The sequence below is a fragment of the Alternaria alternata genome, assembly GCF_001642055.1.
Source record: "Alternaria alternata strain SRC1lrK2f unplaced genomic scaffold CC77scaffold_6, whole genome shotgun sequence".
NCBI classification, from domain to species: Eukaryota; Fungi; Ascomycota; class Dothideomycetes; order Pleosporales; family Pleosporaceae; genus Alternaria; species Alternaria alternata.
Window position 1 is genome coordinate 616065 of NW_017306195.1, and position 15236 is coordinate 631300.

Below are 15236 nucleotides of genomic sequence, written 5' to 3' on the forward strand. Positions count from 1 at the left end.
AAGCATCTTTGTTTGGACGAAACCCTCATGGATGCTGCAGCGTAATGCACGCCAAGCTCGACATGGCTTGCAACGAAAGTGACTACCATTTTGACCTCGGGTTCGCGCCTGCTAGCCATCGAATTAGTATAAAGAGCATGGGAAGCTGATTTGTGGTAGTAGTAAGGACTTCGTAACATCAGCATGTTTTTGTCTTCTGCGTCCAGCCTCATTGGCCTCGTGCTTGTTTCTCTTAGTCCAACTGCAACTTGGGCAGACTATACCCCTGACAGTGAGGTACCAACAGCGACTATTGATGCCGGAGTGATAATCGGAAAATCTACTTCACTTCCCTACGCACTTGGGCCAGTGCATCAATATCTTGGTGTCCCATTTGCATCACCACCAGAAAGGTTCTCTCCACCACAAGCTGCCGTACCTTTCCAAGAACCGGTCAACGCCACAGAATTTAGGCCAGCATGTATCCAACAGTTTCGATGTATGGGAGATTGATTAAACTTATTGAGATACGCTAATGTCGTTAGACCCTTTGTCGAGCTCGCAGTTTACACAAGCTGTCTTCAACAACCCACCACCCGAGGAATCGGAGGATTGCCTATACCTCAATGTCTATGCCCCAGCGACTCCGCCAGGTGGTGCTGGGCGAGCTGTGATGTTTTGGATTTATGGCGGCTCACTCCAATTTGGTAATGCTGGTCAAGACACATACGATGGAAGCAGTTTCGCTGCCTATGAAGATGTCATCGTAGTGACAACTAACTACAGAACGAATGGTAAGATGCTACCAAAGCTTTGAAAACGCCTTCTCCCCTTTCTAACAACATACAGTGTTCGGCTTTCCTGCTTCACCGGAACTGCCACTAGCGGCACGCAATCTCGGCTTTCTGGACCAACGTTTTGCTCTCGACTGGGTTCAGCGCAACATCCACGCTTTCGGTGGCGATGCTTCCAAAGTGACCATTTTTGGAGAAAGTGCGGGTGCTTTCTCGATTGATGCTTTACTGACCAGCTTTCCGAAGGGTAGTTCGCCGCCGTTCCGGGCTGCCATTCTCCAGAGTGGGCAATATAGTTATCGCGTGGCTCCTCAAACCTCAAGCATACCTGCTTGGAATAATCTGACAGCGACACTCGGGTGCCCGGGTACACATGAAAGCAACTTGACTTGTGTGCGGGCCGCGAATGCAACGGCTGTTCGCAACATCATCAACCAGAACTCTCTCGTGTTTAATCCAGTGGCTGATAACACCACGTTGGTATCAAATCCAGCGGCACGTCGCCTGAGTGGAGATATTGCACACATACCAGTATTGGGAGGCACGAATGCACAGGAAGGGCGTGTCTTCCAAGTTGGACAAACCAATCTTACCGCCTACGTCCAGGCGACCTTTGGAATCCTCGCCCCAGCACTCATTCCTGAGATTGAAGCTGCATACCCAATTGGAAGTAATGGCCTTAGCAACGACTATGATGTGATCTCACAGATCTCTACTGAGATCACATTCCAATGTCCACAAGCACTATGGGCTAACGCGACAGCCTCCGTTGGCATTCCTACCTGGCGCTATTACTACAACGCTTCTTTTGTCAATACGCAAGCGTACCCACAGCTCGGCGCATACCACGCCTCCGAGATTCCTCTTGTGTTCCGTACGTACGAACGCGCAAATACAACGACGCAAGAATACGCTCTCGCACAGTTCATGCAGAGCACCTGGGCCAGATTCGCGAAGAACCCGTACGCTGGGCCAGGATGGAATGCGATCGGTTCTGGAGCTGAGGGTAGTGTTCTGGTCGGCGCCTATGATCTCGTCATGGGTGGACTATACCAAGACCAGAATGCTACTGTGATAGAAGGGGATTGGAGTTTGGGTGTCCTTGGCGACGTTGGGAATGTACGAGGAAGTGGTGTTACTGTGTTGCCACAGTCTGGTCTCGATTATAGATGCAGCCTCTTCAGGCCAATCTTTGAGGCTATTGTAGGTGCACAAGGCATACCTAATGTCTAGGAAAGAGCCTGTACCTTAAGTCTAATGAAACATGCAAGCCAACCAGATGCCTGTATCTGACTACCTATCGCCCAGTACTGACTTGCCCAACGTCTACTCCACTTCGATCTGCCTCACCACCCTCGTGTACGCTCTTCTCTATACTATCGATCAAACTTTCGCTTCCTGTCTTTTGTCCCACACTGCTGCTCCCCTCGTACTCTTGCTTAGTGTTCTGCGTCACGTCTTCTCCGCGGCGTTGCTCCGAAGTGCCTGAGGCGTTTTGCTGGCCTGGTGCAGACTACGATTGTAAGTATCCTGTTGACAGAATATTGTTCTTCATGCAGGACATACGTGATAAGAGATGGCATAATGGGTGGAAAGCTTACCTTATCCGCTGGAACGCTCAAGCCAGCAGGGTCTGTTGACCCACCCGTCTTGAATGGAACGCTTGAATCACCTTTGAAAGTTCCGGCAGTGTCTTCACCAGAGTTGACTGGGTTTCTAGGTTGAGTGTTGGAAGATTCTTGGCCTGTCAAGGAGGACATGATGGTGGTCTTCTAAATGAGGTTCGTGAAAAGGGTTTTGTTGTGCAATATAGCTCCTTGATGAACGGGTTCGTGAGTCTAATCCAGGGTCGAAGCGTTGGATATTCGACTGACCGTGGTAGTTGGTCGAGAAGTAATTTCGTAGGATAGGGTACCTGGTGATCATGGGGTGGATTCGACGTCATCGTGACTCAAGATGGGGATGTTGGTGTCCATAGTGGCGACAGGGTCTCTAGTTTCAACACGAAACCTACGCGTGAGGTCAGCAATCTAGCGAAACTGCTTTCTTCCGTGCACCATGCCATTGCTCGATAACCGCGCTACTGCAGGGCTTGGGTATGCGTAGATATGCACTTTGAGACTGCTGGGGACATTATTGTGTTCCATGCGGAGGATGCTTCCTTCGATTAAATATTCTATACAGTCTAACATTTCTATAGCTTGCTCTTGCCGATGCCCCATACCTCAGCCTGAGGGTTGTTCGACTTCTTGTTTATTGAAGCGCCTTCAGCGACAGGCTTCTCTCCATCCTCAATGAAGAGCGTTTGGTTCTGCTTCATTGTCTCGACAGCTTCTCGTTCGATACGGTTGAGGAGCTCTTCGTTGGTGGGGATGTCGTGGATAAGGCCGATTACTTGGCCAGCGGTCCATACCTAGGTTTATCAGTTAGCCGAACTTTGGAGGAGAATTGTAGCACTTACACCAAAGTCCTTGTCTCCGTTCAAGAATACTTGACGTCCTCGCTTTCCGCTTACAAATTCAGCGACCTCCTCGAACTTGCCGGTTGTGCTGGTCTTCTCGACGTCCACGGCCTGGAGCGCGACCTTGTTTGCGAAAAGTCGCGATGTGTTCTTCCAACGCCGAAGGACAAGAGCGGTGTCGGTTTCTTGTGCGTCGACGATGGCCTGCTTGATGTTGTGGTGGATGGGTGCTTCGACAGTGCACATGAAGCGCGTACCCATGTTGATACCACAGGCACCGAGAGCCAGCGCGGCGGCCAAACCCTGACCGTCTGCGAAACCTCCCGACGCGATGAATGGAATACCACCCAGCGACTGCCTGGCTCTGCTGAGCAGGATGAAGTTGGTAATGTCTGTCTCGCCAACATGTCCAGCGCATTCGAAGCCGTCAATGGACAGGAAGTCAACGCCAAGCTTGACCGCAGACTGTGCGTGTCTGATGGTGGTGCACTTGTGCAGGATGATAGTGCCAGCAGCCTTGAGCTGCTTGATGACTGGTCCAGGGCTGTTTCCCGCCGTCTCAACAATATTGATCTTCTCCTCGATAATAACGCGAGCGTATGCGGCATAGTCCGGGGGAACCATGGCAGGGAGGAGGGTCAGGTTGACGCCAAAAGGCTTGTTGGTCATCGTTCTGCATCGTCGGATCTCTTTGCGCAGGTCTTCGGGTGTGGGTTGGGTGAGAGCGGTAAGCTATGCTATCGTGAGACTGTGTTTGAATGTGTAATGGAGTGCCAGACGTACTATGCCCAGTCCTCCAGCGTTGCTGACAGCGGAAGCAAGCTCAGCGTATCCGACCCATTGCATACCACCCTGAACAACGGGCACTGTCTAAGTGTCAGCTACTCGCTCTCCATGTTGCGCCAGTGGAGTTACCTCTGATGCCGAGGGCTCTGGTGAGCTCAGTGTTGAAAGGCATTTTGACTGTAGTCTATGGGAAAACGGGTATCTAGAGGTGAATGTACGAGTGAGAGCTACGCCTAAAACTCGAGATGAGAATATATCTGACACTCGGACGCGCGACGTTGCGGCCGTTCGCGCCGGCTGGGGGCATGTCATTCGTGTGGGGAAGCCATGTGCCTCGGTAACTCCAGAGCCGCGACGCCAAACACAGGTGCGCGTCGGTCGGCTGATTAGTCTTGCACAGACCCTTTCGCCGAATGATTCGGTGTCGCCGAGTCGCTCGTGATTGTCTGCGACAATGTTGATGTACGTGGAGCTGTGCGTCTGTTGTGCAAAGGCGACGATGAGGGGGAAGCATGTTACCGCAACGGAACTTGCCGTTCCCCAGGCATTTTCACATGTGTCTTGGCAGTCAACGGTTACTTCAACACCACTGTCCGCGCACTCATTCATCAGAAGCAAACATCAGCAGATGAATCATAATTCACTCGTGTATGTTTTGAACGCATCATCGGATATCACAGAAGCCCATACTCCGTATTTACACTAAAGAAAGAGTACATCGCAGTCCGTCAGTTTGTTCATTCATGTTTGGCGACTGCTCAAACTATTTGCTTAATTTTCTCACTATGACAACCAGTCAAAGATTTTCGACATAACCCGCTCGACTTCTGATGACAACCTGCAGTCGAGGACGACCCTCTATTCCCTGTACAAACTCCAAGGCGACCCCGCGAGGCATTCCCTAGATCTCTTACGTATCCTTTCCAACGTGCAGTTACCGCCTATCGTTTGCAATTGATCGAATTCTAGCTAACGAGTATTGCTAAATCGCGGCGACTCCAAGCATGATGCCGACAATGAAACGATCATTCTCAAGAGCAGCGAGGTGTGAGGCTTCAATCATCTTGCATCGCTTCACGGCGTACATCACGTCACCATATTCCCAACCACTGTCGAGCCTCAGTCCAAGCTGTCATCGACATGTTCAAATGGCGATACTGGAGAGCCGGTGGGAGGCGGACATGCGATACGACCTTTGTGTGAAACTGACCTCACAGCTACTTCGCGCTCATGGCAGGCTTTCTTCTTGACAGTAGCGACATGCCAGTGTTTATTAAGTCTGCGGACTTAACCGAATACCCATCACGCAATACGATCGAATATTACACCTACTGGCTTGTGCAGGATAGCTCAGTACAAGCTATCGCTTTCTCCCGAGTATCCTGAGATGGTGAACAGGTGGTAAAAGAGTAGAGAAAATGGACGAGCTTATGGGTACTTGGACTGCTTCCAGACCATGTGGTTCCTGGTTAAGACTATTGGAAATCTTCCAGCACATCTTCCAACGAGCCTATAGGAGCTAAGCACCGCCGTCCGGATGGCGGCGTTAGGACGACTTGTACATTCTTCATCCAGAGCTTGCTCAGTGACGGTATCGTACCGAACGCATCATGATCGATATTCAGCTTTTCCTCAGAGGGGTGGGCTCGAGAAGAGTACCTGATAGGGCTGTTGACCCCGACAATTAGGCAAGCCTAAGCTTGGCAATGACGTAACGAGCCAATGACATATCTTGCGATCCACTGCATGCACACAACTCGCTACGGAGGTTTTGGGAGGCCTACTTTCTCGGGGTCTCCACATACCCCAGATATATAGACCGTGATGCCGCGCCAGGGGCACCCGAGTTGAGTTTCATGTTCCGATTCCTATGACGCATCATGTTTTGGTTATCTATTCTCGCTGCCCTAGCCATTCGCGCTGACTGCGCATCCGAGACATACGATTATGTTATAGTTGGGGGAGGTCCAGCAGGCCTGCTTGTGGCAAACAGACTATCCGCCGACCCCGATGTTACTGTTGCAGTCATTGAAGCTGGAGATTCCGCATACAACAATCCAAACGTCTCCTACGTGCCAAAGTCGATTTTAGAGTATGGCCTTTTCATAGGCACATCAATTGACTGGAAGTATATGACTGCGCCTCAAAAGTATGCGGGGAACAACAGCTTGAACTACTGGGCAGGGAAGGCGTTGGGAGGTAGCACTACGATCAATGGAATGACATATCTGCGCGCCGAGAAGGACCAGATTGATGCGTGGGAAGAACTGGGAAACGAGGGTTGGAACTGGGATGGTATGCTGGAGTATTTCTTGAAGCAAGAGGGATTCGAAGAGCCAAGTGAGGCATTAAAGAAGAAAGGCGCGATCTACAAAGATGATGCACATGGAAAAGATGGAGAGCTTGCCGTGGGCTTCACCCCTTACCTCATTGGCCAAGGATTCGTCGACATACTTAAAGAGACTTCTGAAGCCCTCGGTCATCCTTACAACACGGATGCGAATGACGGTAACATGCGTGGTTTCAACACCTGGCCTATGACGCTGAACAGTACCGGACCAATAAGGGCAGATGGAGCAAGGTCTTTCTACTTTCCTATCGCATCACGGCCTAATCTCCAGGTCTTTTTCAACACCACGGCTGCACGCATCATCTGGGATGAAGAACAGTCAGCGACGTCTGAAGTGGTTGCTTCAGGTGTTGAGGTGATTGATGCTAAAAACGCCACCCATACCATCAGCGCTTCGAAGGAAGTCGTTGTTGCAGCTGGTTCGATTAGATCACCAGCATTTCTTGAACACTCTGGCGTTGGTAATCCTGCCGTACTTGATCCGCTCGGTATTAAGACAGTCAATCCACTTCACTCTGTTGGATCGAATCTGCCAGATCAACCACAGAATGGGATTGCGTATAACTCGTCCACAAACTGGACGGGTTACCCTACCTTCGTTACATACCCAACAGCTTCCGACCTGTTCGGAGACGAACTACCAGCTCTCGTGGATGAAATCCGGGCCAATCTGAGTGCATATGCAGAAGCAATCGTCGCAGACTACCCGCCCAACACCATATCCGTCGAGACCCAAAAACAGCTCTTAGAGCACCAAGTAGATTTGGTATTTGATCCAGCAAGCACGGTTCCGTTAGCAGAGATCCTATGGGCCCCAACAGACCACCAGATCATCGCACAGCTCTGGAATCTGATACCACTTTCTCGAGGCTCAATACACATCCAGTCGACAGATGCAAACTCGCCGCCAAGTATCGATCCAAATTTTCTGCAGTTGCCCATCGACATGTATGTGCAAGCTGCTGCTGCGATCAGTATACGCAAACATTTCGCAACCTTACCGCTCGCGGAGCACACTATAGGTGAAATCTCGCCCGGTTTCCAAGCAGTACCTGAGCATGCAAGCTGGAGGGATGCAGCATGGGATACTTGGATCAAGAAGTCTTTGGGTGGTAATTCGCATCCCGTGAGTACTTGCGCAATGCTGAGCAAGAACTTGGGTGGTGTGGTAGATATGGAAGGCAAAGTCTATGGAACGCACAACGTCCGGGTCGTCGATGCCAGTGTCTTTCCAACGCAAATCTCGGGGCACCTAAGTGCCAGCGTCTATGCCATTGCCGGAAAGCTCGCCGATGCGATCATCAGGGCGCAGTCAGGTAGATAGACAACGACTTCCATAAAAGCAATGTATCTTTACAGCGCCTGCATACTCCAAGTGGCAGGCGTTATCCGCTCGCGATCGAGTGTGCTGCTGCACCCTACTTTTCTATCTCAGGCAGCCGTGTCGTAGTACTGTTCACCATAGGCAAGGGTTGTGCTGAAGGAGTACTTTTACCAAAAAACGAGCCTACTAGACACACCTGCAATTCTCGCTTTCTGTTACGTGGCTTCATTTTCCGAGCTGCTCACCGTCCAAAGTTCAAGCAACTAGCTTTTTCAGTACATTCAACACGCATTCGTTGACTGAATTCCAAGTTGAGCGTTTACTACCACTGACTGATCGGCGAGTTTCGAGAAATGAGCCCGAATAGGCAATCCGAGCAGATGACGCTAATTGCACTAGGTAACAAGCGGTTAGTATCCTCGAGGATTCAGCCGCATTGGCATAATGATCTACACTGCTTTGAGCTTGATAGTGCTTGATTATGCCCGCTTGCTTATGTGCCTGAGAGGCTGAGTCTCGAGGAATGGGCTCTTTTGGGCTACAGTCAAAGCTTCGAGCATCTGACGATGCACCAAGCTGCGGCTCATCTTGTATTGAGCGTGAGGCTCTGAATACTTATAGTCTATGCTAGACTCTTGAATGGACAGTAGTAACTACGCCATGCAGTCTCAACATAATGATACCATGATGCCATGGGATCCTCCTTCCTACCAAAGCCATTCTTTCGAGAGGCCACACCAAGCACTCGCAGCATACGAAGCCGCATCGCCACCGAACATTGTATCCCAATCCGACGACGAGTTTTTACATCTAGCAACAGATTGGATTCCTGGGGCATCAAGCACAGTTCAGCCAAGAACTCAAATCCTCCAGGTGAGCCATGATGTCAACAGCAATGGCGAACGCAACTTACAGATTCGTGCAGAAACCCGTCGTGATACCGAGGCTCGATGTAAGCGGTTTACTAGGAACTCCGTTCCCATTCATACGAGCGTACAGTTCCGATCTTCGTTCCTTCAACATTCATGAAAAGGATTTTGTCGCATTCCTCGATAATCTCAGTGTCGCCCAGGCCCCACCAGTTCCGCTCCAGGCGCTGGATACAGCAGGCCATGTGGTAGGCATTGTGTACGTTGAGATCTCCTTCGAATCCTATACATACTCTTACAGAACTGCTAGACCGCACCATTGGGCAATGATCGCTGGTACCAGCATGAACATGGTAGCCGGAATCGGAACAGCTGCAACGACAAGAACGCGAACCAGCCGATTTTTGGAGACAGCAAACCGAGAATACTTTGCGCCTCGCGGGCTGAAAGTTTCGATCTACAAGGAAAGACAATTGGCAGAGAGGCTTCACTATGATCTAAACATGCCTCCATTGTCGTGAGTACAAAATTGTCGCGTTTCTTGTCCACTCCTGACTTCGTCAAGACCCCTTGGTAGCAGCTCTTTGCCCCAAACAGCAGGACACCGCCGATTACAAGTGCTCATGCCTCACATAGCACCATTGTCGTTCAATGTATCCCCACCAATGGAGCAACGCAACTCTCTCGATAGATTGGCTGCAAAGCAGATCGAACGTCGTATCAGGAAGAAAGAAGAAGACAGCTACAGCTCCGACTCGAGCATGAGCTCTGTATCTAGTGCTTCTAGCATCAGCTCCACTGAAAATTCCATGTCAAAACCACGCGCTGAGCTCAACAGTAGAGAAAGAAGGAAAGCAGACAAGGCGGAGCGCAAACGAGAAAAGAAGGAGGAGAAGAGAAGGCGTAGAGAAAGAAAGCGCTCCAGAAAGCAACATAGGAGAGACACCAAAGCGCATAGTAAACCAGACAGAAGGATGGAAAAAGACCAAAAGACGGTCGCGAAGATGGAGTATATTGTCGTGGAGTCACTACATGCGTTAGCGTAGTAAATGAGACAGAACTTGCTCGATATGCGTCTGTGATTAGCAAGGTCATAAAGCAGCGTGACTACCTCTTCGTTTGACGCTACTTCATCTCCCGATTTCAAGAAGACTTTTTGCCGATCTCCACAGCCCCTGTTTCCCAGCCGATATGTCGTGCATGACAGATTGTAACCATGCGCCTACTATAGGTTCCTCCTCGCTGAGTCCGTCGTACGCCATACGCAGAGGGAAAAGCAAAGCGAAACTGCCCTGCTCACCCCACATCTCTTGTTGATGGTAGTCAATGCTACGGCATATGGAAAGCGCTGCTGCTGAAATACGCTTTCTTCGGATGTGGTGTTCGAAAGGCGACCCTGAACTAACATGAATGCTATCGGCAAATCGAAAAGCCAATATGGTAGTAGCATTGTACATAGCCATAGCGTTGGCGTGATAGAGGGATTGGTATCGAAAAACAGTAGACCAGGCAGAACGCAAGGTTCCGTACTCATCCTCTATTATTGGTGTTGTTCGGACCGCAGGAATCTCGTCAGGAGTATGAGACGGATCAGATGCGAATCGCTCCCCCCAACTATCCAGACTGGCGACCACTCGCCGAAATTCTTCAGAGAGACTTTGAACTGCAGTCATCCTTGTCTCTTCATCAGGATACGACGATAACTTATCGCGCAGAACGAAAAGTGAAGGGCAGTCTGCGAGAATGTCAAACATAAGCTTGAGCGAGTCAACGCGTTCTGGGTGCAAGCACCATGGATCACGTTTCCACTCAATATTCGACATTATCGTCGGCTTGCGCAAGACAAGTCCAGCAAAGATAAGTGAAGGGCGCGTCCTTTCCAAGATCATAAGGCACGGAAGTGATGCCATGGCTTCTGATCCCCGCATTTCGAACAGCCTTTCCAGTCCTCGAGCATGATTTATCCAACCGTTTTCGCGGTCTGAGACAAGGAACTAGTAGTTGTGAGAAACAGTATACGCTGAGAAACATAGGACGCACCTCGATAAGTGACATGACCATGATCGCTTCAAGCAAATCAAAGGTAGGCGAAGATATAGACTCTTCCAGAGCCGAATGTACGGCACCAAGTGCATCACTGTACCGCTTGAGCCCAAACTGGGTAATGGCATTATCCTGGCGTTTGATACCAAAATACGTGGTAGCAAGCCTAGATGTAGGTGTATGAAGTCATTACATGTCTCATGTGCAGCTTGTAGGTGAAGATGACTTACGCAAGGAATGATTTTGTTGTTATGGTCCCAGGGGCAACGCCCAGGACACCCGAAGTCGGCAGAAAGTGTAAAAGGGTGAATGAAGTGAAAGTTTCATCCTGGGAGAGCGAAAGTCCTGGGTGTATTTTAGGAACAGGCTGCTGTATGTTCGCCGGCGCGGTGGCGATGGTCTCGAGCGCAGAGGAACGCGCAGGATCAGAATCATCAGATTGAGTAGTTATGCCCCGACCATATTGGATGATTGCAATGCCACGGGGGCCACCACACTGTAATCGCGCCTTGATGCATCTTGCGCATTGCGGCTTCGAAAGGTCTTATGACGTCAACACACGCGTTAGGGCTGCAGAGCAGCTGGGGCAGACTTACCGCATTTTACGCGTCGCCTTTTGCAATTATCGCAAGCCTTGGAACGTCCACCCACTCCAACCATGTGCGAGTTACATACCAAGATTGATAATGTGATGAATGCGCGATGTTGGGAGATGACGAGTCCCCCTCAGGATGGTTCGTGCGCAACACTATGCGTGCCCCTCATCCGAAAACGAGGACACCTTTGGAGGCATACATGGCCACTAACGCGTGATCGGTGCAGGTACATCACGATTGGTTTGATGTACTCCTTGGTAATAGAAACGTTAATATTCGCTGCGACTACCTCAAGGCCATAGTATACAGACGCTTCGTCCCACGAAGAGAGCATTGAGAGTTGCTGGTTACTTAATCCAGCCAAAGGTCGTAGAGACAATGTGAACAAGAATGCCAGTTCCTCATCCTACAAAGAGAATCACTGAAGTCGCCAAACGAACTTGCGATATTTGGCACTCTTAAGGACTTCGCCATTCATCAGGAATTTAATTTACCAATATGAACCGCCGTGTCTTATTCACCAACGCATATAAGATACGCAAACAATCATGAAATCACGGAACCGTGATGGGCACAAAATGAACAGTAATCCTTATACATTCAAAAAAATGCCATCTATATCTATCGACCATCGGGCCAAAAATCTGTCAACCAAGTGACGATGCGTGTAAAAAACGCTGATGCCATATATAGTTCCCAAAGCGCCAAGTAAATGTCCAGCAAATGCCAATGATCCCTACGATGAAGCCCAGCAGACTCTTGAAGTCTGGTAACAGAAAGAAAAACAGGAAGAGGTATCAGTAGAGAAAGCAAAACGTGAGGCAGGTTGAGCTCCGGCCATGCTTTTGGTATGAAAGAAGTCGCAATAGAATAGCGCTCGCCCCCCTTCTATACACCGCAGAAATGTCGGTGTTCAGATATACTCGTGTCAACACGCAGTTTGATGATCATTGGTCGTGTGAGACCTTGCGTTGCGTTTCGTCGTCTCGCTCAAGGCTTTTCCTTGTACTTGGCCATCCTCTTTACAGGATGAAGTAGCATACCCGGTATGCACATTCTCTTCTGTTCCAGCTCGCCGTCAGAGCCTGGTCCACCATCGATCTTTTCTGACTCTCCCCAATTTTGCTGCACGATAGGCCAGTTGAGCCATCTCCGGTATAGGTTGCGAGGGAAGCGCGATGCGTAATACCAACTCCAGCCTTGGAAGTTGAACTCACGGTCATGGTTGTATGGCGAGTCAGCTTCTTCGGTCCAGGCGCCCTGGCGAGGTTCCAATGCTTCGCCTGTATCCTCGTCTACGGTCGATGCGGTATCGAAGATGGCTTCAGTGTAAGCAGCGGGCCAGTGGCGGTCGTTGAAGATTGGGTGAGGTGCATACACCGCCTTGAGACCATGTTGGAGTGCGACTGTGGAGGGCCACATCTCGGCTTGCATGCTGCGTCCAACCAAGTTCTCCTCGTGCATAGCCTGTAGCATCTTCTTACTGAACCGTACAACAGTGTTGATGAAAGTTCGGCGATCAATCTGCTCGAAGACGGGATGCGTGAACCAATCAGCTTGACCATCTTCCGGAGTGAAGATTGGTCGGATGTGTGGCAGGTAGTTCCAGATCTTGTCCTTGTAAGACCAGGTCGTGTTCCTTGGATCCCACATCGGAAGAAGGGTGATGAAGTCTGCAGGCTCAGCAACACCCCATTCAAAGTTGTCTTCCTCCATGGTCGTTGGTGGTGTAGGACCCAGTGGCTTCTGTGGTGGTATGGCAAGTTTCCATGGGCGCGGTCCCCAAACAGGAGGTGGGATGAGCGAGTTTGCGGATGCATTTAGGACATCCTTGTGGGTCTGCTCGACGAATGACTGGTAATCGCCATGTACACTCGGAAGATAGTAGCGTTTGTTGCGCTCCCACAATAGCTTCCTAGGTTGCTTGTCCGCAAACTCGCTAATCTTCTCGAAGAAATGGTAATGATGTCCAGTGTACCTCGCGTCTGTTTCCCAGTTCCAGACATAATCAAACTCGGGATGGGTAAGACTGAACCATTGCAGACACATGAATTGTTGCCAGTAGACCTGCCAGTCCATAACTTTGGGATACCATTTCGGAAAGATGGACTCTGACCATAGAATAGCGATATCGCGTAGTTCCTCGGGTACGTTCTCTTTTAGGATGCGGTCATACTCATACTGGCTGTCGAAAATGGGCGCATCTCTGTCCTTTACATGGACGTAAAGGTAGACTTGGTATTCACCGCCGGATTGAAGAGAGAGCTCAGAGACCATCGCGCGAATAGCAGTAATGTCGTTCTCCTCATAGTTGTAACCGGTCCAAGCACGGATGAGGATGGCGGTGCGGTGGTGGTACTTCTTCTCGCCCTCGTCGCGGTTCTCCAAGTTGCTTCGGCTCGTGTCTGTGGGAATTGCAAACGCTGATGATGCCACCGCGGGTTCGGGGAGAACGGTGCTGGGAATCTTCACGATTGGCGATCGAGCCTTTGGTCGGTAACGCTCCTTGTTGCGCTCGAGACAATCGTCCTGGAGCGCACCCCAATTTACTTGAGGCCATTCTGGGACTGTTTCTGGTGCCTTCCAGTCCTTGACCTCCTCTGGAAACTCATCGTCGCCATAACCGTACGGGCCGTATCGCGAGTATCGGTCGAAGCAGACATCATCGTCCAATCCAATGACATCATATCCACCAGCGTACACCGGAGGGAAATCTTCGGGGATGCCCTTATAAACCTGAACCTCATCGTCGGTGCTCTCATTGAGCATCCTGCCTCGTGGACCCAGACAAGCCACATGTTCACCGTGCCATTTCTTTTTCCAGTCCGGGGTATTGTACTTGGGGAACGGTTTGTATGCGATCGGATCAGAGGCAATCGTGTCGTTGAGCTTGTTATGGCTAGACTCGTAGATGCGGTAATCCCTACACATGATTAGAAACATCAATGTCGTGCGCGCAAGATACGAGAACTCACAAGTCGAATTGCTCCCATCGGTTGGGGTCGTACTTCTTGTCGACGTAGTCGTTAAAAGGCGGCCAATGACCGTTCCAGCTGGGTCGCGGCCAATCCAGCATCTTCGTCATGTACTCCTTCCAGTTGGTCGGTTTCGGGGTGGGAGGGATGAAGGAGCCGGTCCTCGATGGCGCCGTCACCCATGGTGGGTAGGACTTTGTGGGCTTTGTCGCGTCGACCTCAGGCTCACGCGTAGTCTCCATTGGCGGCGGAATGACTTGTGCTGCGCCAGTTGCCAATTGCGCATCAGTGGTGCTAGGCTTCGCGCCAGGCACAGGCACGGCATGACCCCATGCATCCTCGGGTTGTGGTTGCGACTCGGCCAGGCCTTCGTTCAGGAGCTCCTGTTCCTGTGGTCTCCTCCCCGAATTGAAGAGCGGCATGCGCTCGTAAACCTGGTCTTGCGCCCATGGACTCTGATGCAATACGGCGAAGATGAAAACCAATGCTACAAAAGAGAGTATCGCAAATCTGCGAGGTGATCGGACAAACATGATGTCGATGTTGTTCGTATTCGTATCGTTTAGTGGTGCACACTAACCTTATGCTGGTATGGTACCTAGTGTACTGGGGGTAGTCGTATCTTTACCGATAGTGTAAAAGCTGCATCGCTTGAAGGTTGCTAGAGTGTAGCGCGAATGAAGGACTGGCGACGGATGGCGAAGAGGAGTGTTGAAAGGGTAAAGGTGGTAAGGACCGTGGTGCTTAAGGATGGCGGTGATGATCTGGGTGAAGGCGCCGCCGAGCAATGCTAGCTTAGATGCAAAGGAAAGGAAGGCGGGGCCGGCTTGATTGAAGAAGGCAAGAGCGATGATCAATCTGTCTATCTTCGACGGTGGTTCCTGCCGCACGTGGATCGATTGGGTAGAGGCCAGCGCAAGACTGAAAAGAGCGTACGATTTGGATCGAGGAGAGCAAGCATCAAGAGAAAAAAACAGACGATGATTAGACGGAAATGACGATACCAAGAGCGCGGGACAAGACAACTCGACAGGGTACGAAATTGCACGAGCAGAAGAA

The 15236-nt window shown here is 50.5% G+C and overlaps 7 protein-coding genes across 7 annotated transcripts; 3 read left to right on the plus strand and 4 right to left on the minus strand.

Annotated features, from left to right (window-relative positions):
- The first annotated feature begins 63 nt into the window (after positions 1-63).
- Positions 64-2278, plus strand: CC77DRAFT_735437 (alpha/beta-hydrolase). The gene is made up of 3 exons (XM_018533001.1): positions 64-478; positions 525-773; positions 829-2278. Exons 1-3 carry the CDS (start codon positions 184-186, stop codon positions 2004-2006), a joined length of 1722 nt encoding a protein of 573 aa, XP_018387981.1. The 5' UTR covers positions 64-183; the 3' UTR covers positions 2007-2278.
- Positions 1900-2533, minus strand: CC77DRAFT_1093058 (hypothetical protein; the record flags this gene model as incomplete). Its single annotated transcript, XM_018529660.1, has 2 exons — positions 1900-2286; positions 2375-2533. The coding sequence occupies 2 exons, from the start codon at positions 2531-2533 to the stop codon at positions 2071-2073; spliced, it is 375 nt and encodes a 124-aa protein (XP_018387982.1). The 3' UTR covers positions 1900-2070.
- A 378-nt stretch (positions 2534-2911) lies between these two features.
- Positions 2912-4579, minus strand: CC77DRAFT_1018584 (inosine monophosphate dehydrogenase). The gene is made up of 4 exons (XM_018524650.1): positions 4150-4579; positions 4018-4100; positions 3235-3966; positions 2912-3186 (listed from the first exon to the last, which is right to left on the minus strand). The coding sequence occupies exons 1-4, from the start codon at positions 4190-4192 to the stop codon at positions 2968-2970; spliced, it is 1077 nt and encodes a 358-aa protein (XP_018387983.1). The 5' UTR covers positions 4193-4579; the 3' UTR covers positions 2912-2967.
- Positions 4580-5900: 1321 nt separating this feature from the next.
- Positions 5901-7694, plus strand: CC77DRAFT_984992 (alcohol oxidase; the record flags this gene model as incomplete). The annotated part of the gene is made up of 1 exon (XM_018536186.1): positions 5901-7694. The coding sequence occupies one exon, from the start codon at positions 5901-5903 to the stop codon at positions 7692-7694; it is 1794 nt and encodes a 597-aa protein (XP_018387984.1).
- An 895-nt stretch (positions 7695-8589) lies between these two features.
- Positions 8590-9609, plus strand: CC77DRAFT_1029637 (hypothetical protein; the record flags this gene model as incomplete). Its single annotated transcript, XM_018526531.1, has 4 exons — positions 8590-8822; positions 8874-9080; positions 9129-9340; positions 9515-9609. The coding sequence occupies 4 exons, from the start codon at positions 8590-8592 to the stop codon at positions 9607-9609; spliced, it is 747 nt and encodes a 248-aa protein (XP_018387985.1).
- An 84-nt stretch (positions 9610-9693) lies between these two features.
- On the minus strand, positions 9694-11266 carry CC77DRAFT_1029638 (hypothetical protein; the record flags this gene model as incomplete). Its single annotated transcript, XM_018526532.1, has 4 exons — positions 9694-10557; positions 10604-10772; positions 10837-11149; positions 11203-11266. The coding sequence occupies 4 exons, from the start codon at positions 11264-11266 to the stop codon at positions 9694-9696; spliced, it is 1410 nt and encodes a 469-aa protein (XP_018387986.1).
- Positions 11267-12192: 926 nt separating this feature from the next.
- CC77DRAFT_1029639 (hypothetical protein) lies at positions 12193-14710 on the minus strand (the record flags this gene model as incomplete). The annotated part of the gene is made up of 2 exons (XM_018526533.1): positions 12193-14125; positions 14178-14710. 2 exons carry the CDS (start codon positions 14708-14710, stop codon positions 12193-12195), a joined length of 2466 nt encoding a protein of 821 aa, XP_018387987.1.
- Between the last annotated feature and the right edge of the window lie 526 nt (positions 14711-15236).